The sequence below is a fragment of the Argentina silus genome (genome assembly GCF_951799395.1).
Source record: "Argentina silus genome assembly, chromosome: 22".
Taxonomy (NCBI): Eukaryota; Metazoa; Chordata; class Actinopteri; order Argentiniformes; family Argentinidae; genus Argentina; species Argentina silus.
The window spans coordinates 12,813,891-12,836,390 of record NC_139676.1 but is presented as its reverse complement, the minus strand read 5'-3'; the positions used below and the strand labels follow the sequence as shown (position 1 = coordinate 12,836,390).

Sequence of the window (22,500 nt, the reverse complement as noted above, 5' to 3'; positions counted from 1 at the left end):
GAAAACATGATGAAAGAATAATAGAATAGAACACAAACAGAGGCCCCTCAGGCTACAGGAGACCGTTTAACACTCCCAGAGAGGATGCTTCCAGTAGTGTTACCCAGCCATGTTCAAGATCAGAAACCCGATTAGGCATCAAGAGGGGGCCTCGATCAAACGTAGAGAGGGCAAACAGAGGGGGCGGACATCTCTATGTTTACATCAACGGGGGGCCTTGATCCAACGTAGAGTTGCCCCCCCCCCCCCCCCCCCCCCGGTTTGCCCTCTCTACACCACCCTCTCCTTAGCGCCCGGTTGCCGGGGAAGCCCACCGCTGATGATGCTCCGGCCGTCGATCATGAAGTCCAGGGCGTTGCAGGTCATGTTGGGGACGGAGATGCGCAGCAGCTCCTTGGAGGTCTCCGCGTGCCACACCCTGATGTCATCCTCGGAGCAGGTGGCGAACAGCTCAGAGGAGCCACTAGGGGGGAGGGGAGAGGGGAGACACGGGACGGGGCGCAGCAGAGTTAGGGGCGCAGCAGGGATGGGGGCACAGCAGGGTTGGGGAATTATGAAAGGTCAGTTGGTTCTTATGAGGATTTTGTATGGGGTGAATACAGAGGAGGCTGGTGGAGGTAGGAATCGGAGGACAGGCTCATTGTACTGCATGGAATGGAATGAGGAATGGTATCAAACGTGAACGATGCCATTTCTCATTCACGTTTGATACCATTCCTCATTCCATTCCATGCGGTACAATGAGCCCGTTCTCCGATTTCTACCTCCACCAGCCTCCACTGGGTGAATACACATTAGAGTTGATTCCAACCCTGCAGGCCCAGCAAAAAAAAACGAAATAGGAGTCATGTTGAATATGTGCACATATCGCCCTCTTGTGGTTAAAACTGGATACTGACGGCAAAACACGAAAGCACCAGAAGGCAAAATAACGATCCGGCTAGATTTTACCTCAGACTGCCCTGTTTTCAGGTAACGGATAAAAGCGTCGTAAGTGTGGCCCTGTAAACAGTGTTACGTAACAGACAACGCCACACCACGTCACACCACACCGCATGGAGAAAAATATCAAAGCACTCTCACTTATGTAATATGTAAAGCAATCCCCCCCCCCCCCTCAAAGGTCTCTGTTTGAAGTGTCACTTACAAAGGGAAGGCCACATCTTTGACGGCACTGTTGTGGCTGGTGACGATAAGCTCCTCTTTGAAGTCTGCGTAGTTAAAGCGGTAGATCTGAGCCGCCTCGGTCCCCACATATAACTGCTGGCCCTCGCCCCTCACTGCAATGGACGTCACCCCCCCCTCCAACTGGACCTTCCTGTCAGAGGCACGGTATAGAGGGGCAGATGGAGAATGTGAAATTGAGTACATCGATAATGATATCATGAATCACATTTCTTTGATCCGTGTGCCACTTTTCTTGAGGCCAAAGACGCTTTGCAGCAGCTTGACGTATTAAGACGGTTAAGGCGCTAATATGCTTCACACTGACGCTGGTGACCTGCGCCTTCACTCACTTGAGGGTTTTGAAGTTGGCCCCAGAGCACAGGGTGAACATCCCATCTCCTGAACCCACCAGGATCTCCCCTGACTTCAGCACCTTCAGAGTGTTCACCCCCTGCTCAGACACACAGGTAGACAGAAAAGCAGCTGCTTCAAACCTAGTCTTTCACTTTTGGATAGAGCACAGATTTCTCCGAAACTCATCAAACAAGGCATATTTTGTTCATATTTCAGAGACGCCTGTGGCAATATTCCCAGTTTCATGAACGGCCAGACAAAATTCTAATCATAAAACATCGACGGCCTGAGGGAAAAAAGCTCAAACTCCCTCCGGAGTGGCTGGTCCTGGCAGACCAATATAGCATTAACCCTCCTACGGACCTGCCTGTTAGAGATGTCCAAAGGCCTAGCCTGACTCCCCTGAGTTCCTACTGGCCGCCTTACCAAGACCTCCAAGCCTGTTCCTATTGGATAATTTAGGTTACCAAACTAAGCAGTAATACAAGTGCTGTTAACACCAGAGCCCCAGAGCAGGCCTTTATACACACATTTAAATCAGCTGACGGCGTATGTATGCAGTACTGATCAGCAGAGGCTGGTGGAGGTGGAGTAGAAATGGGAGGACGGGCTCGTTGTAATGCATGGAATGGAATGGGGAATGGTATCAAACACACGTTTGACACCATTCCCTTTTCCATTCCATGCATTACAACGAGCCCGTCCACCGATTCCTACCTCCTGAAAGGAGCCAGTGAAATAACTTCCAGTACCCCCAGTTACTCCTGTCATGACTCCTCTTCCCTGTTCAGAACCCACCTTGCTGAACTTCTGTTTGACCGGCCCACAGCAGTTGAGGAGCCTGGTCTTCAGGTTGACTTTCATGATGTCTCCGCTGGTCGTACCGCAGAAGAAGAAATGGTCGTCCTCTGGGATCTGTAGTTCAACAGAGGCACCGATCAGACCGATGTCTTTCTCTGTGGTAGGTATTATGCAGAGTAACCTTAAATGCTCACTTTTGTATTCTCTGATAAAGCATTGCGGTACACTAAGTGCTGTGCAGAGGAAACGCCTCTGGCCCGATTACGGCAGGATGAGTGCTTTTGAATGGGTTGTTCAACTGGAATCTATTTGGCACCACCGACTGCGTGCTGTCTTGTACATATTCAGCTACCGTGACCTGGGGTTGTGTCTGCCCCCCGGTGGTTCAGCTCACCTCGATGCACTTCACAATCCTCTTCAGCTGCCCTGTCTGGCACTCTGTTGGTCGGATCTTCCTGTTGGGAAGGTCAAGCTCCCAGACACGCAGAGTGCCACTACACATGAAACAACCATCATCACACGCATGGTTATGGCAAGGAGTTGCGTTTAGGTTTAAAGAACCAACACAGACTGTAACTAAGACAGGATGAGGCTGGTGGAGGTAGAAATCGGAGGATGGGCTCAGGGTAATGCATGGGATGGAATTCCGTCCGTTTCATGCATTACAATGAGCCCGTCCTCTGATTTCTGCCTGCACCAGCCTCCACTGAAGAAGAAGAAGAAGAAGAAGAAGAAGAAGAAGAAGAAGAAGAAGAAAAAGAAGAAGAAGAAGAAGAATTTGTATATTTGCACATATTGGTGGTTGGTGCATGGGACATAAAAAACTACAATATATATGCAAAATATTAACAAAATAGCAAAAAAATAAATAAAATAGAACAATAAATGACTAAGCCACTCACTTTCCAGCTGAGATGAAGATGTCGTCGCTATGGTTGGAGTATTTGATGGTGAGACAGTGACCAGCGCTGTGTGCAGAGGCCGGGCTCCCACAGATAGCCTCCCTGCTCTCGATGTTCCACACCACGATGCTGAAAGACAAACACGCATTCACACATTCCATCTAACCTACAATAACTACTGTATACACTGTCAGTCACCTGTATACACTGGGTCACCTTTCACTATAGGACTAGAGAGACTAGAATAAACCTGAGGTCAACACGTTGAAATACATACAAAATGAGGTGCAACAGTGTTGATGAAATCCACATTCTTGCGTCAAGAGAAAGGCCTCCCTTACCTTCCATCATCCTGGCCCCCCAGAGACACCAGGTACTTGTCGTTGGGGGAGAACGCCAGTCCCTCCACCTTGGCTTTGTGGAGCTGTAGTCTGGCGTGGATCGCCCTTTTATCATAATCCCAGATGATGAGGTCAGCCTGGAACAGCATACATTAACTCTGTAATCTCACATCCAATATCAAGACACTTTTTTTGTTTGTTTGTTTGTTGTTATTTTGTTGTTGTTTACCTTGAAGCCCATGAAGGTGACCTGTCCGGAGGCGATGTATCGTCCACTCTTGGACACAGTGAGGCAGGAGACGTTGTTGGTGTGTCCGTGTAGGAACTCCTGTTTGCCATCTTTGATGCTCTTGAGGATGACAGTGCAGCCAAGAGGATAGATGAAATGTTCTCGGTCCGGATGGACTCTGAGGCCGGAAAACACATGTCCTGTGCAAGTACAGAAGCTTTAGACCAAGGGCTGTACAGATATCTAGAAATCATGTAGCTATGTACGGCTTAAATTGAGAGAGTGTCTTGTTAACCATGAATACGTTGGACTGCATTACTCAGAAATAATGAAATGACTGATGATATTCAACAAGGTTGAAGCAAAGCAGATGGGTTGGGTGTATGTTTTGAGAGGGAAATTAGAACAAGTTATCGAGGTACAAATTCTTAAGAGCATGCATTCATATGCAACAGGAGAGAGAAAAACGTAGAACTTTCCCTGGAAGGAGCTAGAGCTAGCCATGCTAGCTAAGTAGGACGACATTGTTACATTACCATTGAACCCAATGACAGCCTCCAACTCAAGCTGTGCAATCTCTTGCGCGTCTCCAGCCATGATTCAATAAAGTCCTCTCCACGTTTCTTTCTGAAAACTAGTTATCTACATCAAAACAAAACGAGCCTCGGCTATTTTTCTCATCAGACATCCAGACGACCACACGTAACCTAGGAACGATTTGTTTTGGTGCGTTTCTATGGTGACCGTAGTAGATCGCTCATGCCGCACGAAGGTGATTGGCGAGGTTATTATAGTCCTCATAGACTGGCTGCTGTCTGCAGCATATTGATATTGATGATTGATATTTCATTCTCAATAATGTTTACCAAAACGTCCAAACAAAAGTTCTGATTTTAATCTTAGAAATCAGACAAATATGTGACAATTGTTTTATTCCATTTATTTTCCATACATCATTCATATGTTTCACATTCAAACAGTGTCAAAAAGAGACACGCTCTTGGGTATACATATCTGGATAACAATCCTATAAATAGCCATGCAATTCAAATACCTAATGCTGATCAATTAAAAACATCACATAGAAAGGCCTGTGACAGAAACTGGAAACAATACTATAAAACATATTCAATACATAATATGGCTTCTCTGGATATAATAAGACACTATAATACTATAATACTATAATACTATAGCTCAAGTGCTCCATACATTGTGTACATCTCCTCCTCTACCGCGAAAAGTAGTGCGAGAAGGAAATTGAGTTCTGTATCCCCCAGACTTCCAGGGACTGAATCTTAAAGTGGCTCTTGCAGAGCGGTGCGCTCTCGAAGGTGTCGCACCGCTGTGTGTACCCCCCCTCCAGGCCTGCCTGGAGGCAGAGGGCGTGACCCCCATCGCCACCTGAGAAAAAACAGTCGACACACACATCACACTCACCGTAAAGAGGTCATTAGTGAATATACACTGTCAACAGCCCACTGCTAGCAGTCCTCCCCCCAATACGCTTAATGGTACTGTAATGTTGACACCAATACAAAACCTACAAAGAGAGAGGTTTCTGAAGCCCTGGGTGTTTGTTTTCACTACCGTCTACAACGTCTTGTGTAAAACTGTGTGCAGTATACTGGTACCATTGCACTGTGATAAGAGTGCTCCTATTGCAACCAGGGCTCTGTCATAACGGCTTGTTGATGACTTCATGTTTTAGGGCCATGTAGGCCTGCAACAGTAAACATACGGCTCAGTGTTACATGTACCGTTGTGTACGGTAAAGCCTGCTCCTTTGCAAACAAACAGGTATCAATGTCTTTACCAACATGCCTCTGTTGCACAACAACACCGATTAGTCTATTCGGCAAAAACGCGGCGCCCCGAGCAGCTCACCAATGACGAGCCTCTCGTTGTCTCCTGCGATGAACATGGAGGCGCCCTGCTCTTTAGCTCTCTTGGGAGTGGCAGACAGGGGTCCCTCGGAGGAGGGGGCTGTGAAGGGGATGGTCAGGTAGCTGGGGTCCTGGGGGGTCCCGGCAGGGCAGGTCAGGTTGGTGGCGGCTGAAGAGGGGTCCTCTTTGTCTGAGGAGGAGGTACGGCTACAGGCTCGAACTGGCTGAGAAAAACATCTCCTGGCCGTGAGCTGAACTACAGCTCGTTGGTAGCGCTCCATGCCCGGGCGAAGCTGGACAAACACACAATTAGATTAATTGTTACGGTTATTATTTTATTTTTTTTCCCCAGTTTTTATTGGACAGAGACAGTAGGGAAAGACAGGAGGAGAGGGTATGTCAGCAGGGCATGGGCCAGGTACGAACCCATGCTAACCTGGGCATGTGTGTGCACTGTAGGCCGTGGTGCTAGACCACTGGACCACCCCAGGCCACAACACACAATTAAATGAATTAATCAGAATGGAATTTAGTCCAATTTTGGTTGCAAAGCACATTACCATGGCAATGAGACATGGGCAGTAAAAGAGTTCCAATGTTCCAAACGTAATTACTATACAGTGTTAATTACAATTAAAGAAGAAACCGTTGTAATGTTAGTCTGCTATTTCAGATTTTCCTGGGTCTCTCACCGTGAAGACAAAGCTCTCTCCCGTCCCAAAGAATGTGAGACCCTCAGAGTCATCACTGATTCTCTGTGTCAGATCTGTTGACAGGAAAGCACCACAGACCTGTGGGGAAATACTGGGTTGAGATGGTTGCCTTGATTCTGTTTTCGTGTCACATTAGAAGAAGTATTTGTGGTTATCAAATGCGGTACATGAACTCACCTCTTCATCCACCGTTTTGAGAAGCAAGACAGCTGGTTCATGTCCCTCAACATGAGAGTAAAATCTTAAATGACAGAAAGGCATTCATTGTCATTTAACATGTATGTCTTTTAGCTGACGCTTTTATCCAAAGCGACTTACATTGCAGTGAGTGCATGCATTCTTCAGTATATATGGTCCCAGCGGGAATTGAACCCCCATCTTAAGCATTGTTAGTGCCATGCTCAACCAACTGAGCCAGAGAGGACCACATTTCAAATCATTAAGTGCCTACTGCTTGTAATCTAATACAATCAAGAGCATATATTGACTTTACACCGTCAGTCCTGTTGAATCATCAAGTCGAATAATTTTCTACACTGTGATCATTCTGCATCAGGCCTAGACTAGCAGTGGTGTAAAGTGTGGAAGTTTACTCGAGAGGTCACGCTCTGGTCAGTGCCAGACTTCTAATTGGGGTCACATCCGGTCAAGACCACCCAGCATATGGCAAGTGCCTATTCAAGAGCCATGTCTGCAGAAGCAGGGATGTGCCAGCAAGGTGACAGTGGGTAAAGTCAAGGAATTCACATCAAGCTTTGAGGGACAGGAGAATGAGTCACCCAGCATAGACAATATTCATGAGAGAGAGAAATGAGTTATTGACATTTTGACAGACTATGACACAAAACTAATTGAACCACAGCAATTCAGAGCGTTTCTGAAGAAAAAGACGTTGCCAATGCCAATTATCTGCCACACTTTCCCTGACAGAGTGACTGTCAGTTGACACCCTTTTTTTTTCCACTTTTCAGTCAATCAACATTCCTAGAGGTGCGAAAAACATCCCTCATAAACTTAAACAACTCTAAACAACTCTTTCCGCCAGTGAACTGGAGTACACTGTCATGTACAAGACAAACAAGTTGATACTAACAACAAAGCCTTTCATAATCATATACCTTATGTAAGCTTTTCAGATCTGGGACACCTTATTGTAGCTATCCGTGCTGTATTTCAGTCATTGAGCCACACAGTTGCCTCTAGGCAATAGTCATGGATCTAGGACCAGCTTGCCTTTACCAAATCTCAACCTAAACCATTGGTGGGAAATAGGGTTTAATGAATTGACAAATCCCCATGGAAAACAATGGGCCATTTTCAATCCATGAAATTAATTTCATGTAATATGAAATTAACTTCACTTCATGTAATAAGTGAATTGAAATAAAAAATGTTTTACTCCAAAGCCTATGTCTAGTGAGGGGACAGCTTCACCCTACTCCATAAAATGGTGAAAGAGAGAGTCACTCACGAGGCCAAGCTTCGGCCATGTTCGCTGGTGCTGTACAGTCTAATGGGGTTGAAGAGGGCGAAGCGTTCAGGGATCCAGGCCCAGACGATCCTCATCTCTGTCGGAGTGACAGCACTGGAGCTGATGCTGCCAAAGTCCACCACATGGAACGAATGCCTACAGGGTTGAACAGCAACAGATAGTTAAAATCAGAATTTGCACTTTCTGAATTTACATTTACTCTTAGAACTCAACTCTAGATCAAAAGGATACAATATTTTATATTTGGGTGAGATTAGGTCATATTGTATCATCTCAAAAACTGTCTTATCTTAAAGTAGACTTGATATGAATACAGTAAATATGAGTGAAGAGGTGTTATAGCCTGCTTATTACACTTTGCTTCACATGTAATCACACATGTATTACATAGTAATTAGAGAGTTATTGCAGCCTCTTTTGAACATCACTTACTCACGCCTCTTCTGGTGGATACTGACGCCCTTCTGCATGAGCGAGTCCTTGTTGGCGTTGAAGAGGAGGTTGAGCTCCCACCGCGTGGCCATCTGGATACTGAAGGCCCTCTCTAGGAGCTTCTCTGCCGTGCAGTGGCGCGCCACGTTCTCTACGAAGCTCTTCATGTCCCTCCGGAAGTCCTCCACGTCTGCCACTCGCGACGAAACTGACGTCTTGTAGAGGCTGAGCAAGGCCAGCGCCACCCTGTAGAGGACCTTGTAGCCCTCCAGCAGGTACACGTCCAGGACCCTGATGGCGTACGTGAAGGGGAGGTCGGCGAAGATCCACATGATCCAGTCGGAGTAGAACTCAAAGAGGTTCTGGTGGGAAGATGCGATTAGCTTGCGGATACCGCGGCAGTACTTGTTGGCAAGGTCGCCGAAGGTCATGCAGGAGGCCCGGTAGGTGAGGAAGGTCTGGTCGATGTAGCGTTTGTTAGGGTCGTTGTAGGCGATGAGACGGCAGATGCTGTGGAAGCACTCGGCCTCGTCCTCACTGAAGTGCAGAAGGAGAGAGACCAGGGCTGGGAGGATGGGGCAGAAGTTGATGTCGGGGAAGTGCTTGCCGAGGCAGAGGAGGATCTTCTTCACTGAGTTGAGGCCTGCTTTGTTGAGGCAGTACCTGGAGAGAGAGAGAGAGAGAGAGAGAGAGAGAGAGAGAGAGAGAGAGAGAGAGAGAGAAAGAGAGGGAGAGAGAGAGAGAGAGAAAGAGAGGGAGAGAGAGAGAAAGAGAGAGAGAGAGAGAGAGCAACAGAGAGATAGAGAGAGAGAGAGAGAGCAACAGAGAGAGAAAGAGAGAGAGAGAGAGAGAGAGGGAGAGAGAGAGAGAAAGAGAGGGAGAGAGAGAGAGAGAGAGAGAGAGAGAGAGAGAGAGATAATACAGTGAGAGATAATACTATAATGACACACTTTCTTTCTATCCACCCATCAAACTTTAATGATGCGCAATGATTTCATCCCTGAGCAGCACCTCAACAGGACAGGCCACCATTTATGTTTGACATAACCGTTTCATAGCCAGTACCTGGGGATACCTCCGTCCTCCATGTACTCTGGGAATGGGTGCGTGCTCGTCTTGTGCTCCCCTAAGACCTGCTTCACCACGTCCTGGTACACATCCCTATCCGGGGTGATGGACCTACAGTTAATGCCATGGATGATGTGGTAGTAGGCCTTGGCCCGCAGCGTATGGGGCATGGCCCAGAATCCTGACCGCCCCATGGTCTTCATCTGCTGGAGGTCACTCTTCAGGATCTTCTGGTAGCGCCCCGCGGCCTCTGGGTCGATCCTCTCCCAGTCCACGAACTGGCCGTACTTCATCCCTGAGCAGGAGCTGATCTCCCAGTTGTCGGACTCTGAGATGGTCATCATTAGGCTTCCTCTGCTGCCTGCATGGAAGAGGAGGAGGACATTTTAAGAGGACGATAACGTGATAAGGAGATAAGGTCTACGTATAGTAAGCTTCTGTCTTTTCCAACAATGATACTCTTGTTCAGGATCAATTGCTCTGCTTTTCCCCAGGTGTTACTTTTGTAAATTCTGAGAATGAAAAAAGCAAGAAAAAGAAAATAATATTTTTCATTTTCCCAAATGCTATACTTATTTATTGACTTAAATCAGTCAATGCCATATTAAGTTCTCTATTGTAAAATGTTGTTTCCATACCATCAAGATCTCTGGATGACATGTGCTTGTTGGATTTGGACTTGGATTTCTTCTGGAGGAGGCGAGCCACGATCCCATCCCCGCTCTTCTCTTTCTTCCCCGAGTTGTTCTGCACCAAAGAGTTGGACCTGGGCTTCATGGCGTTGGACCTGGTAAAGTTCCCCTCCGTGGTGCTTTCAGAGGTCTCGTAACTGTAAAAAGACCTGGATCGAGGCCTCACAAAGTCCTCCTCTGCCTCCGTCTGTAAGCCATAGTTTTTGGCGTCCTCTGGACTGTAGTAGGAATGGGACCTTGGTCTTCTCTCTCTCGGAGGCGAGCTCAGGTCCAGATCGATGACCGTGTCCATCGGAGGTGTGTCTAAGCTCATGGTCCCACAGTTGGAGAACTCCGGAGTCCGTGGAACGTGGATCATGCTTGCTGGCGGTGCGGTATTCTCCTCCGTGGAATTGCAAGGCAAGTCTCTGGGAGTGTCTCTGTCTGAAATGCTCTGGATGGGGGTTTTATACAAGGTTGTGTGTGGGTGGTGGTCATGTGACAAAAAAAGAGAAGAAAGGTGTGGTTTGTTTGTTGTTGTCTTGTCTGTGTTATCTGAATGGAAAATTCCCGTAATTCCCCTGTCAGCTACTGTGGCAACAAGGAGAGTCTCCTTCAACTTCTCAGAATAATCCTGGACATCATCCAATAAACCATGTCTGTAGACTCAAAACACAACAATGCAGATTATTGTTCTCTCACCTACCAGTAATGAAGGACAGTTAAGTATGTCAACACCTGTGTTTAAATGTATAGTTAAAGTTTAATGTATAGTTAAATGTTTAAACTTGCACATTTTTACTTGCACAGTGTTTATTAGATCATAAAGCATATCTTTTTCATAAACTACATGTGCTACGTTTTGGGTTAGCCTGTCAGTTCCCACTGACATTAGGCTTATAGCAGCATTTACTGCAACAAATTAAGATGACGAAGCCTCTTATTTGAGGGAACTCTATGTTAATATAACATATTACACAGTGTGTGACGTACTTAAATGCCGAATGAGCTTCTGAATTCCTAGAATTCGCACAGGTTATTATTTCACACAACAGATATTGTTTTGATCCAAACACACATTGTTTGGTTATGAAACAGAAAACGTCTACAAATACTTGGGACCAGTCTGCCGTATGGGGGCATGCGACATGTTGTCGAGAGGAGTGGAGGGAAAAAACAAACCCCGTGATCCCTTGACTGAAGAAAATGTACATGATGGTAAAGACATAAACCTTTTATGATGCACATTGTTCATATGGAGTCCCACAACACATAATAAAGGCGGGGCTTGATGACAGACAGCCGTACTCCAGAATGCTTGACACAGTGTGACCTTATGTTATGGGACATATTAGTATCATATGCTTCATCAGTCCTATTTCAACCATAACAGTTGTTGTCTTAATATGCCTAAAACAGTCATAACCTGCGATTATAACCATGATAATGTACACTATATTATGTTGGCTATTACTAAATACCTTACAATACATAACCATCTCATTGCTTCAGGTTTCTCAAACAACACCACATTGACAGTGATTATGTTAACCCCCTAACCTTTACTCCACTAAAACCTGACAACATACATAACACTGTACTACAGTATATACTATACATACTGATATATATATATATATATATATATATATATACATACATATATATATACTATACTATACTGATGCTGTGCTAGGCTAATTGAATGGAATGCCTTTTGACAAAGTAACTTTTTAAGCGTTTATTTTTTTCCATTCGTAAATATTGTTCCTTACAGGACGCGGTTGTGACGTCACACCCAAACAAGCAGAACTGACAGCTGATCGGACAGTTTGTGGAGGAAGTAACGATACAATTTACTGTAACTCTCGACAACATGTCTCAAGATCCCTGGTAAGGAGCTCTTTAGATGGCAATGATGAATAGGTTTATATTTATAATAGATCGAATGCAGAGATATACATTCAAACCATGATCGCTTTGTCATCAGCCGGTCCTGTCTTGCTGCTGGCATTAGCATATGCTACCTAACGTCGTTAGCTGTCTGTTGTGTATGTCTCACGTTTGGCTATATCTGTTGCTAAATTAGCTTTTTTACTACCTCAGTATAGCTTTAGGTGGCATTGCTTTTGACTGTCAGCTTTAGGTAGGTATTGTGACAGCTAGTCTGCTATGAAACCAGCTGCAGTTTACTTCAACTTAGGTAGCATTCGCAGCAGAGACCAAGAAAGGCAATAAATTGCCGTCACATGCCAGTGTAATGTCAAGCATGAGCTCAAGCAAAGTCAGATCTTGTGATTCCGATCAAAGAAGGGGAAACTCAAATGACAGTGCTTTAACTGTAACGATAGTTACAGTAGACATACAGTGCCATGACAGACAACACATGAGATTGTTTCTAAATGTCACTGCTATTCAAAATGTACTTTGTGCTCCCATTGCGGTGTGTTGATATTGGCCTATGTAATAAAGACTATTATTGTTATCATTACAGGTTGCAGAACTATGATGCCACGTGCCGCCTGGCACAAGAAATTGCAGAGAACATTCATGAAAGAAACAGACAACAGAGAACAGGGGGGAACCCTGCCAAGGTGAGTAGAGAGTGTATGACCAACTTGTATAACTATTACTTGTTAGTAGTATTACTGTATCCTACACTGTAATGCCTACATTTGTGAGGTATTGACATATTCACATAAATTTGTGTTCATCCAGATCAACATGACACTGCGAGGGTCCCTCCAGAAGTTAAAACAGAACATTCAGCAGCTCAGGGACAGTTTGATACGAGCCTCGTCCTCCCGCCGCATGTATCCTTCTTGCACCCTGGTCATGAGACCCAGTACAGTACGATGCACAGAGTGCCCCAGAACGGTCCTCTGTGGCTCAGTTTGCAGAGCATGGCGCTAACAACGCTGAGGTTGTGGGTTCAATTCCCGCTGGGACCATATATACTGAAATGTGTGCACTCGCTGCAATGTAAGTCGCTTCGGATAAAAGCGTCAGCTAAATGGCATGTAAGAAGAATAAGAAATTGTCTCAGTTTCATGACAGTGCAATGTTGTTGTCTCTGAATGCCCTGTAGAGGGCAGTGTTTTGTAAGTTATTGCATCCAGTCTTCTCTCAGTGGTGTGAATATGCGTTCATAGAATATAGCCCATGTACTTCTAATTCATGATAGCTGCTGGTTTAATAGATGCAGGGGGATAGACTGTAGCTTCTTACTTTCTTCATAAACTAATCCCATGTGTTATTCATGATGGCTGAATAATTAGCCTACAGTGATTGATCTAGGAGTTATATGATGAGCATTTCAACCTTAACTCAGAATCCCTTCTAGAATGCAGTCGGAGGCAGATAGGCGGCAGAACCTTGTGGATGACCTCGTCACCCGGGACAAGCAGCTCAACACCACGTTCAAGGGTGACATCACAGAGCCAGAGCCCTCAAGGTATGTCCTCACCATGAACTAGGACTCATAATCAGACACACTGTGGCACTCATACAGCTCATTAAGGGTTCTCACACACAGGCCTCTCATTCTGGGTGAGTGTCAATGATCCAGAACGGGCTGAACGTCAGTCATAGACAATTGGTGATGCGTCAAAGCTCGTCCTGCCAGGAGGATGGACATCTTGGATTCTTTTCCTATCTGGTTGCCAATTAATCTGATGAGTCCTGACTGTGTCTGACTGTGTCTGACTGTGTCGTGGCCCAGAGGGCTCTAAGGAGCCATGGTATCCCTTTGAGGATAAGTCATCGGTCAGTAACTTTGTGTACAAAAAGTCTCCGGACTTCCCCCACGACGACCCCTTAGCCTGACCCCCCTTACACCAATCGGAAGTCTGTCTCTCTGTCTCGATGTCTGGCTGCCATTTTGGCATGTGGTTAACTTCTGAATTGTTTTTAGTGTTTTTGAAAGGCTCTCTTCGCACTGGTGATCACACACTTGGCACGACGGTACCTCCAGAACTCTGACAGTGTGTGTGTGTGTGTGTGTGTGTGTGTGTGTGTGTGTGTGTGTGTGTGTGTGTGTGTGTGTGTAGTGAGAGTGTGTGAGTCCAGAAACTAGCACAGGCACACACAGGGGCTCGATTCAGGAGGTGAGAAAAAAAAAGAAAAAGTCTGACCTCCGAGTTTGAAGTTTACAGCTTATCACTCTCCACTGAGCTCATATCCTCTCGCCAGTGGACGAATCAAAGAGCTGGACGCCACCGGCTATATCCTGTATGTATGATTCCTAATCGGAGAGACAGCTCCGCACAGAAGCTTTGGAAAACAAGCGGTCATTACAAGTATAGGGCTTGACCTGCCTCGGCCCAGGTGACATGTATTTTGACAGGATGAGGAAACAATGTTTTGCGGTTATGGTGTGGACTTCCTGCGGGGGGTGGGGGGTGTGTGGGGGCGGGGGGGGTACATTTTTGTGAATGAGAGGCAAACCTCTTCATTTTGACAGGGCCATGTTATTTTAATAACTTACATGTTAGATATCTACAGCGTTTCAATTTGTCACTTACTGTAACAGTGCAGTGCGCCCCGGACGACGGCTGCTTTCCCTCACAGGAAAGGGGGACGCCTTGGCTCCAGTCAAAGCTCCAGACCTGTCACTGATTTATCAAATTAGCCGAGTGCAGAAACTCGTCTACTACGAGCCTGATCTGAGACTTCTCCTTCGGTACGTTTTATTGGCATTCTTGTATTCGATTAATCCACTTAGCGGTGGAAAAGCTGTGGTGGCGGGAAAGGAAAGCTTTTATCTTTTGTGGATTCCACACCACTCAATTACACTGGTGGCCCGTAACTAAATCAAATGACATCCTAATGAATTACACGGTTGATCTTGATCATGTGATTTGACTGTTGAATGTTTGGCTGGGAAAGCCTTGACTTTGATACTGATGTGGTGGATGGGTGATTGGGAAGAGTGGTAGGGGTAGTGGGTCCCAGGGTTGGGTCTCAGTGTGTGGTCCTTAGGGAGGGGACTGGGTGGGGTGGGGAGGGGGGGAGGGGGGAGGGGTATTAGCCTTGCTTGGATAACTTAAGCTGTTCCATTTTTTTGGGGGGGGGGGGGGGTTCAGGGGGGGGAATAAGGGGGCTTATCTTATTTGTGAAACAATACATTTGAGGAAGACTAGCCTCTAATCAAGCAAAGAGGGAGGTGGCGCCTACATTTGAAGCCTCACCGCACACACACTGACCCCCCCTTCCCCTTCCCCTCGCCCCCCCCCCCCTTCCCCCTCGCCCCCCCCCCCCCCCCCCCTTCCCCTTCGTCCCCTTTTCCCAATAACCTCTCCTTTTTATATTTGATCGGCGCGCAACCAGTTGTAATTAGTCAAATCTGCCCTGTCCTAGTCAGGACCCCTATAGCTCTCCGCCCTGGCCGGCTGCGGTCTAGTGTGAAGCGGCCGTCCAGAGATGTGCCTGAGTGATTTAGATTTGGCGGGGGACCCGCCGGGGGTTAATTGGATCAGCTTTAATCTTCACACCGCCGGGGCGGCGGCACAGAGGAAGTGGAGAGCCGCCACGTGGTAGGATAGTTACCAAACATGTCAGAGGGATTAGGGCGGACCGCCGGCCCCTGATCTCGCCCGGCTAGGCCGCTGCGCTGCTAACACAAGCCCTGTCAGAGGAGAAGACGGGGGATGAGAATGAGAATGGGGCCCTCAGAGGATGGAGAGGAGAGGGTGACTTTGTTTAACACACAGAATGGTGTAAATCTACGCCTCAAGTGCAAATCTAGGGCAACCAGACCTACATCAGCATTAAAAAAAAAAAAAAAAAAAAAAAAAAACTTAATGGTTACTACTTTCATATGTTTGATTTACGTTACCGATCACACCACTGTGCAGCCTGCTACAGTTAGGCATTAGTGGTTAGGAATCTGGAATCGTATGTTCTGTTTTTTCATCGTAGCACGCCACAATGCGTTGAAGAGCGTCTCCTCTACAAGTAAACGGTCGACACGAAGGACATTCTTCCCGACAGTCTTAATCTTGTCATCTAGGCGGAAACCCTCAATACTAATAGTCCCTCTAAATCCCCTCAGCCAGATCTGAGGTCCTCTTTGTGTCCGGGCCCTGACCAGTAGATGACACTGTCTTGACGGACAGGGTCGATCCCTCGCTACGCAGAGTCCTCGGGACCCCGCCACAGGACATCCCTGGGGGGGGTTCCAAACGCAGCTTTTTCCCATTACGGCGAAGAATAGCTCCAAACCACACTACAGTGTTTAGTCCAACACAACAGAACGTTCTCTGGTCTGGCCTGCCGCGGTGTGACAGAGTGAAACCCTGAGTGCAACCTTCGGGCCTGTGTGTGATTACCGTACACTGTTTACATGCTGAACAAGACAGACACATTTTTTTTAACTTTTTTTTTATTTTTTCCTTTTTTTTAACTTTTTTTTTTCAAAACTGTAGAAAACCATATCTGCATTGGACATGTAAAGACCATACGAGGACGTAAACAATCGTCCTCTGATCTGAAGGGTTTTGAACCGGGTGGGGGGTGGTGTGGGTGGGGTGGGGGGGGGGGGGGGGTGGTTTGTTATCATAAATGTCTGTCTAAAGGCCTATAGTAGATATGTGAGAGGAACATGCGTTTTACAGATGTGACGGCTGCTGTGCTGTAGAGATTGTACACACGTGTGTAGTGTTCATGCTCCACTGGGCCCAGGCGTTGGTTGTGTGTTTATTTTGCCTGGCCAAGAGTCAGCGATGCGTGTCGATGGCTCTGACGTGGCTCCGGTGGACGGTGATTGAGTGGCGGGAAGGTGGCGTTCCCTGCGCCGCTACACGTGTGCTGAATCTGACGGCGAGGTCGTTGTGTGACGCCACGCAGGTCGACGTTGATGGCGGGGGCGGGAGGAGGGCGCTCTGCCGCGGGCGCAGTCAACCCCTGGTTGGTGAACGAGACGGAGGAGACGAGGGGGCTGAGCTTCGGGGAGGTCAAACAGCAGCAGCAACGCATCATTGAAGGTGAGTTGTGACGTCATAACCGGAAGGTTAGGTGACATCATAATTGAAGGTTAGGCGACATCATAAGTGAAAGGTTAGGCGACATCATAATCGAAGGTTAGGTGACATCATAATTGAAGGTTAGGTGACATCATAATCGATGGTTATGTGACATCTTAACTGAAAGGTTAGGTGACATCATAACCGGAAGGTTTGGTGACATTATAATGGATGGTTAGGTGACATCATCATGTATATTATTAACATCATAATTGAAGGTGAGAGGGGACAGTGGAATATGGGTGACACATATGGGTGCTCTCACATTATTTTGTTATACATATAGGTACTCTAGTCTATTACATGTCTAATACACATCTATTACACGCCTAATACACCAGAGGTGTTGGCCCTTCTTAGATCACTGATCTACCCCAGTGGTACATGTGTCACATCTTGATCTGCAAAGGGCCGGTGTGGGTCAAGGCAGGAAAAAGACCAGATTCATCTCTTCATCTCGTTCTCAACTCTTTTCATTCAACTCTTTTCACTCAACTCTTTTCACTCAACTCATTCACTGAATCATCAGAGGTTCCAACCCGTGCCCACTGCTGCCCGTGTGTTGTCTGTGCGGATCAGCCTGGCCACAGCTGGTCTTCTGTAGACTGTCACAGGGAGGTGAGCGTTGTAACTCACGTCCAGCAGAGAAACTCTCTCAATGCTTTTTCTACGATCCTAAATCGTTCCCACATGCAGCAGCAGCCCCATCACACAGAGAGACCTGCCCCCCCCCCCCCCTCAACCCCCCCCACCCCCCCTCTGTAGTTCACCTGGCTCCGTGTGACACTCTCTCTCTCTCTCTCTCTCTCTCTCGCTGCGTCTCCATTACGGTTCTTCATGGCCGCCGTCTGGCTTTTGTCAGGGCTGGATGGGGATTTCATGTTAAGACGGTGAAACCAAACCGCACAAAGGGGTTCTCGCCCCCCCGGTGGGATTTCCGGTGGCGGGGGCGGTGAGAGCCAGAGTGAGCGACTGGATCTGCGGTCGCCATGATTCCTGCGGTGGTGTGTGTGTCGGAACATGGACACGAGAGGTTCCTCTCTCTCTCTCCTTCGCTTCCTCTCCTCTCAGTCCCTGGACAGATTTGGTGATAGCGTCAAACGGAGGAGCTGAGGGCTGGAAAAGGGCTGAATTCCTGGACCCAGATTGAACCTTCTCCTCGGATATTGTCCCCTGATTCTGCTTTTATGGTTCCTGAATGAGGCGTAATCTTGGTCCGGATAATGAACGGCCTGTAGTCTCTTTCACACTGTCCGTGTTCAGGCTCCGCCTCTCTCCTCCGTGGCCCGGGGTAGTTAGAATAACACCATTTACTGTAGAGGGGACTGAGTGGGCTAAAGTGCCGAATGACTCACATGTGGCACTCTCACACACACGCACATGCATGCACACGCACACGCACGCACACACACACACACACACACACACACACACACACACACACACTACACTACACTACACTACACACACACACGCAGACACACACACACACACACACACACACACACACACACATGCAGACACACACACATGCAGACACACACACACACACACAAACACACTACACTACACTACACTACACTACACACACACACACACACACACATGCAGACACACACACATGCAGACACACACACACACACACACACACACACACACACTGTCAGAGTTAAACCCCAATAGCCTGTCATTCGTATTCCCCACATGGTTGGCCCGTGAAGTCACAGTGCAGTAAATTGCTCACTTCTTACAAATGGCTCATTAAAGAGGAATTTGGGCATTTTTTCATTGTTGTTTCGACCCCCAAGCCGCTCAATCTGACACACATTTTTGTGTGCGTGCGTATGTACCGTATCTGCATGTTAGATTGACTTCTCCTGATTGTCGGTAAATGGCTGTGTGTTACTGAAGGTCTCTCTCTGTCTCTCTCCCATTTGCTCTCATTCTTCTCTCACAGTTATGCTCAGTGGTGGTAAATTAACCTCTCTTCCTCTCTCTTTCACTCCCCCTCTCTCTCTCTCTCTCTCTCTCTCTCCCCCCCCCTCTCTCTCTCTCTCTCTCTCTCTCTCTCTCTCTCTCTCTCTCTCCCCCTCTCTCTCTCTCTCTCTCTCTCCCCCCCTCTCTCTCCAGTCCAGGACGCTGGGTTGGATGCGTTGTCCGCGGTCATCAGCAGACAGAAGATGATGGGCCAGGAGATCGGCAACGAGCTGGATGAACAGAACGGTAAGAGTGGTGTTTCGTGGGGGGGCGAGGGTGGCGGGGGGGTGTATGGTGGGGCGGAGTTAGGGTGGGGTGGAGTTAGGTGGAACGGGGTTAGCTGAAAGGGGGGCAAGGAGAGTTCATCCACACGAGGTCATGCATCCTTCCAGCCACACTCCAGACGCTCCTCATCCTCCGTACCCGCTGTGTCAAATTAATCAGACACGCTCGGCCGGTAATGGAAGGGGTCATGTGACCTCGCAACCGACCAAAACCACCTCGGTCAGAGTTACCTCATCTCGAGGGCTAGGCCCGACCCGACCGCGTCTAGAACCCGTCCTTAAGGAAAAGAGCTGCGTTCTAGCTGGTCCCTAGCTGAGGACTCTGTTGAGTCTGTGCCACGCGGTGCCGTCCTCCGCCTGGGCAGAGCAACGTGAGCCTCCCCCGTCCCTGCTCCTAATGCGCTTGTGGTGGAGAGCAAGTGCTTGTTGTCCTGGAATCAGATCTGGTCTGGAGGTAATGGGCTTGTTCCCATAAATAAACCTGTCAGAGGAGGCCGACGACGGGCAGACGTGACTGTATCAATCCCCCCCCCCACCCTCCCCCCTCTCTCTGCTCAGACGGTAGGGTGGGGGGCGATGGGGGGGGGGGGGGGACTTGAGAGGTTGTAGGATGCTCATCTACTGTATCTCTGTGTTAAGAATAGTATAACAGTAGATCAGCTTTCCGTCAGTGCTCCTCACTGTAACAATATACAGTAGCATGGGCGTCGGTTTGATTTTAGATGTGTGTGTGTGGGTGTGTGTGTGTGTGTGTGTGTGTGTGTGTGGGTGGGGGGCTTTGTGCTGCGGGTGTGGGAGTCAACATACTTTCAACATACGTTTCTTTGCTAAATACTTAGTCACATCACTGGGGGGGTTGTGTTGATGAGAGACACGGTGTTTCTGAAGTGTGTCTGAGTGTCTTGGTGTACCAGAGGGCGATCACAGTAGAGGGTTGGAAACATTTAGTCCCTTCTCAGAGCTGTGTGTGCCTAATATAGATTTTCGTAGAATAATCCAATGGGTTGGGGATGTTTTTGGCCTCTCTCTCTCTCTCTCTCTCTCTCTCTCTCTCTTGTTAAGTGGGGTGATGGAGGAATGCCGGTTCTGAGAGTTCATTACTGGCTGCTTGCTGTCGTTGGCATGGCCGTGGTGCAACCACAACACCACAGGCCCGCGGCCCGCGGCCCGCTGGGTAATTAGAGGAGCGTTGGACTAAACGATGCTTTTCTTTCTCCTCCATGAGCTCAACGTGATGAGATGATTGGTGTTTCCCCCCTAAAGAGCCCAGAGCCTGTCCAACGGAAGTCAACGCTAGCATCTGGAGAGGGGGATAGGGGGAGAGGACGGGGGGGACCAGGGGGGTGAGGACAAGGGGGTTGCCCAGACTATTGTAGATGTAGGCTAGATCCCAATAGTTTCAAATAGCTTCCTCCTCTCCTCTCCTCTTCTCTGTTTTCATTCACATCTGAGAGGACTTGACAGGTCAAAACAAAACAAAAACAGTCAATCCAGTTATTTTACGCCATCAGTGGTTAGGAAGGAAAAGAAGATGAGGAAGTCGTACTAAAGTTTTGGAACGTAGCCTCAGAATAACAGCACATCATGCATATTCATTTCAAGTTGACGGACACCTGATGCATATTCATAGTATGTTATTGAATTCAGAGTATGTTTATTTTAGGTGACCAGTTCCATATCTGGCTAGAAGACTTTTTAAGGTAACGTCGTCTCTGAGAATCTAGCAGTATATCCAAACAAATCCCGGGTTGCCTAATCGGATGACCTTCGAGTGAGTGGAAACCAACTGTTTTTTTCTTCTGCTGGACAGACATTGGGAAGATGTTGGCCAGTGATCAGCCCCAAGCCAGACAGAAGACACGCTTTGATTTGTTTATTTTTTTTTAAATATCAATTTCTGCTTTATTGGGATAGAGACAGTAGGGACTGACAGGAAGGATGGGTGAGAGAGAGGACATGCAGGATAGGTCGAGGGTCGGAATCGAACCAGGAACATTGTGATTACGTGGTAATCGCATTAGTGTGCTACGCCACTAAGCGGCCAGCGCTTTGATTGTTTATCTCTGTTCTTCTCTTACCGTTTTGGACGAGGGAGGGATCGTTGCTCTAACACTCAGACAGGCAGCGTGTTTCTCTCTCTCTCTCCTCTCTCCTCTCTCCCTCTCTCCTCTGTCCCTCTCTCCTCTCCTCTTTTCTGAGTGCGATGGCGTCAGTGTTTCCAATAACACGAGCCCGTATGGGTGATGCGAGGCTGTAACTGAGAGTCCTCCCGGTACGTGTGGTGAGTGAGCAGGCGAATGAAAACCTCAGCCTTGATAGAAAGTGGCTTTTGCTAGTCTTGCGTGAAGTTCCCCCCGAAATGAACTTGACTCTGCCCATGATTTTGATAGCAGCTTTCTTTCCTTCTCAGGAGTGCATGCACCTCCTTGCATGGCAATCGTGTGTGTGTGTGTGTGTGTGTGTGTGTGTGTGTGTGTGTGTGTGTGTGTGTGTGTGTGTGTGTGTGTGTGTGTGTGTGTGTGTGTATATAAGTGGTCCGTCTCTGTCTGTCTGTCTTCACACACAAGCCCACCTGCAGATATGATACATATCACAATACCATACATACACTCACCGAGCACTTTATTAGGAAAGTACTAATACTGGGTAGGGCCTGTCCCTTTGCTCTGAAAACAGCCTCAGTTCTTCGTGGCATTGATTCCACAAGATCTTGGAAACATTCCTTTGAGATTCTGGTCCAAGATGACATGTTTGCATCACGCAATTCCTGCAGATTTTTCAGGTGCACTTTCAAGCTGTGAATCTCCCGTTCTACCACATCCCAAAGGTGTTCTATTGGATTCAGATCCGGTGACTGGGAAGGCCACTGGAGAACACTGAACTCATTGTCATGTTCATGAAACCAGTTTGAGACGACTTTTCCTTTGTGACATGGTGCATTATCATGCTGGAAGCAGCCATTAGAAGATGGGTAAATTGTGGCCATGAAGGGATGCACATGGTCAGCAACAATACTCAAATTGGCTGTGGCATTCAAGTGATGATTGATAGGTATTAACAGACCCAAAGTGTGCCAAGAAAACTCCATCCCCACTCCATTAAACCACCTCCACCGTGAGAAGGTGTACAGGTGTTCCTAATAAAGTGTCCAGTGAGTGTGC

The 22,500-nt window shown here is 47.5% G+C and overlaps 3 protein-coding genes across 3 annotated transcripts in view; 1 reads left to right on the top strand and 2 right to left on the bottom strand.

The window, feature by feature from the left end:
• Nucleotides 1-4,391, bottom strand: part of cfap52 (cilia and flagella associated protein 52) — a gene marked incomplete at its 5' end in the record, with an annotated part of 13,386 nt that extends 8,995 nt beyond the window's left edge. Inside the window, 9 exons of the mRNA XM_083693468.1 lie at nt 315-463; nt 1,148-1,318; nt 1,518-1,618; nt 2,320-2,436; nt 2,717-2,816; nt 3,225-3,353; nt 3,566-3,702; nt 3,795-3,994; nt 4,331-4,391. Coding sequence (XP_083549594.1) covers nt 315-463; nt 1,148-1,318; nt 1,518-1,618; nt 2,320-2,436; nt 2,717-2,816; nt 3,225-3,353; nt 3,566-3,702; nt 3,795-3,994; nt 4,331-4,391 — 1,165 coding nt within the window. The remainder of the gene's footprint in view (nt 1-314; nt 464-1,147; nt 1,319-1,517; nt 1,619-2,319; nt 2,437-2,716; nt 2,817-3,224; nt 3,354-3,565; nt 3,703-3,794; nt 3,995-4,330) is intronic.
• A 322-nt stretch (nt 4,392-4,713) lies between these two features.
• On the bottom strand, nt 4,714-10,481 carry LOC310821723 (TBC1 domain family member 24-like). Its single transcript, XM_083693888.1, has 8 exons — nt 10,024-10,481; nt 9,383-9,746; nt 8,318-8,980; nt 7,865-8,020; nt 6,571-6,634; nt 6,373-6,471; nt 5,682-5,973; nt 4,714-5,198 (listed from the first exon to the last, which is right to left on the bottom strand). The coding sequence occupies exons 1-8, from the start codon at nt 10,433-10,435 to the stop codon at nt 5,026-5,028; spliced, it is 2,223 nt and encodes a 740-aa protein (XP_083550014.1). The 5' UTR covers nt 10,436-10,481; the 3' UTR covers nt 4,714-5,025.
• A 1,365-nt stretch (nt 10,482-11,846) lies between these two features.
• Nucleotides 11,847-22,500, top strand: part of stx8 (syntaxin 8) — a gene marked incomplete at its 3' end in the record, with an annotated part of 13,972 nt that continues 3,318 nt past the window's right edge. The window contains exons 1-6 of the mRNA XM_083693640.1: nt 11,847-11,949; nt 12,551-12,650; nt 12,775-12,869; nt 13,400-13,510; nt 16,903-17,039; nt 19,209-19,301. Of these exons, the coding sequence (XP_083549766.1) occupies nt 11,933-11,949; nt 12,551-12,650; nt 12,775-12,869; nt 13,400-13,510; nt 16,903-17,039; nt 19,209-19,301 (553 nt within the window). The 5' untranslated portion in view covers nt 11,847-11,932. The remainder of the gene's footprint in view (nt 11,950-12,550; nt 12,651-12,774; nt 12,870-13,399; nt 13,511-16,902; nt 17,040-19,208; nt 19,302-22,500) is intronic.

Coding starts and splice junctions, on each gene's coding strand:
- LOC310821723 (XM_083693888.1), bottom strand. CDS start 10,435: ATGATCCACGTTCCACGGACTCCGGAGTTCTCCAACTGTGGGACCATG. Junction 8,021..8,317: donor ATCCACCAGAAGAGGCGTGA/GTAAGTGATGTT, acceptor TCAACCCTGTAG/GCATTCGTTCCATGTGGTGG. Junction 5,974..6,372: donor GAGAGAGCTTTGTCTTCACG/GTGAGAGACCCA, acceptor GTGTTTGTCCAG/CTTCGCCCGGGCATGGAGCG.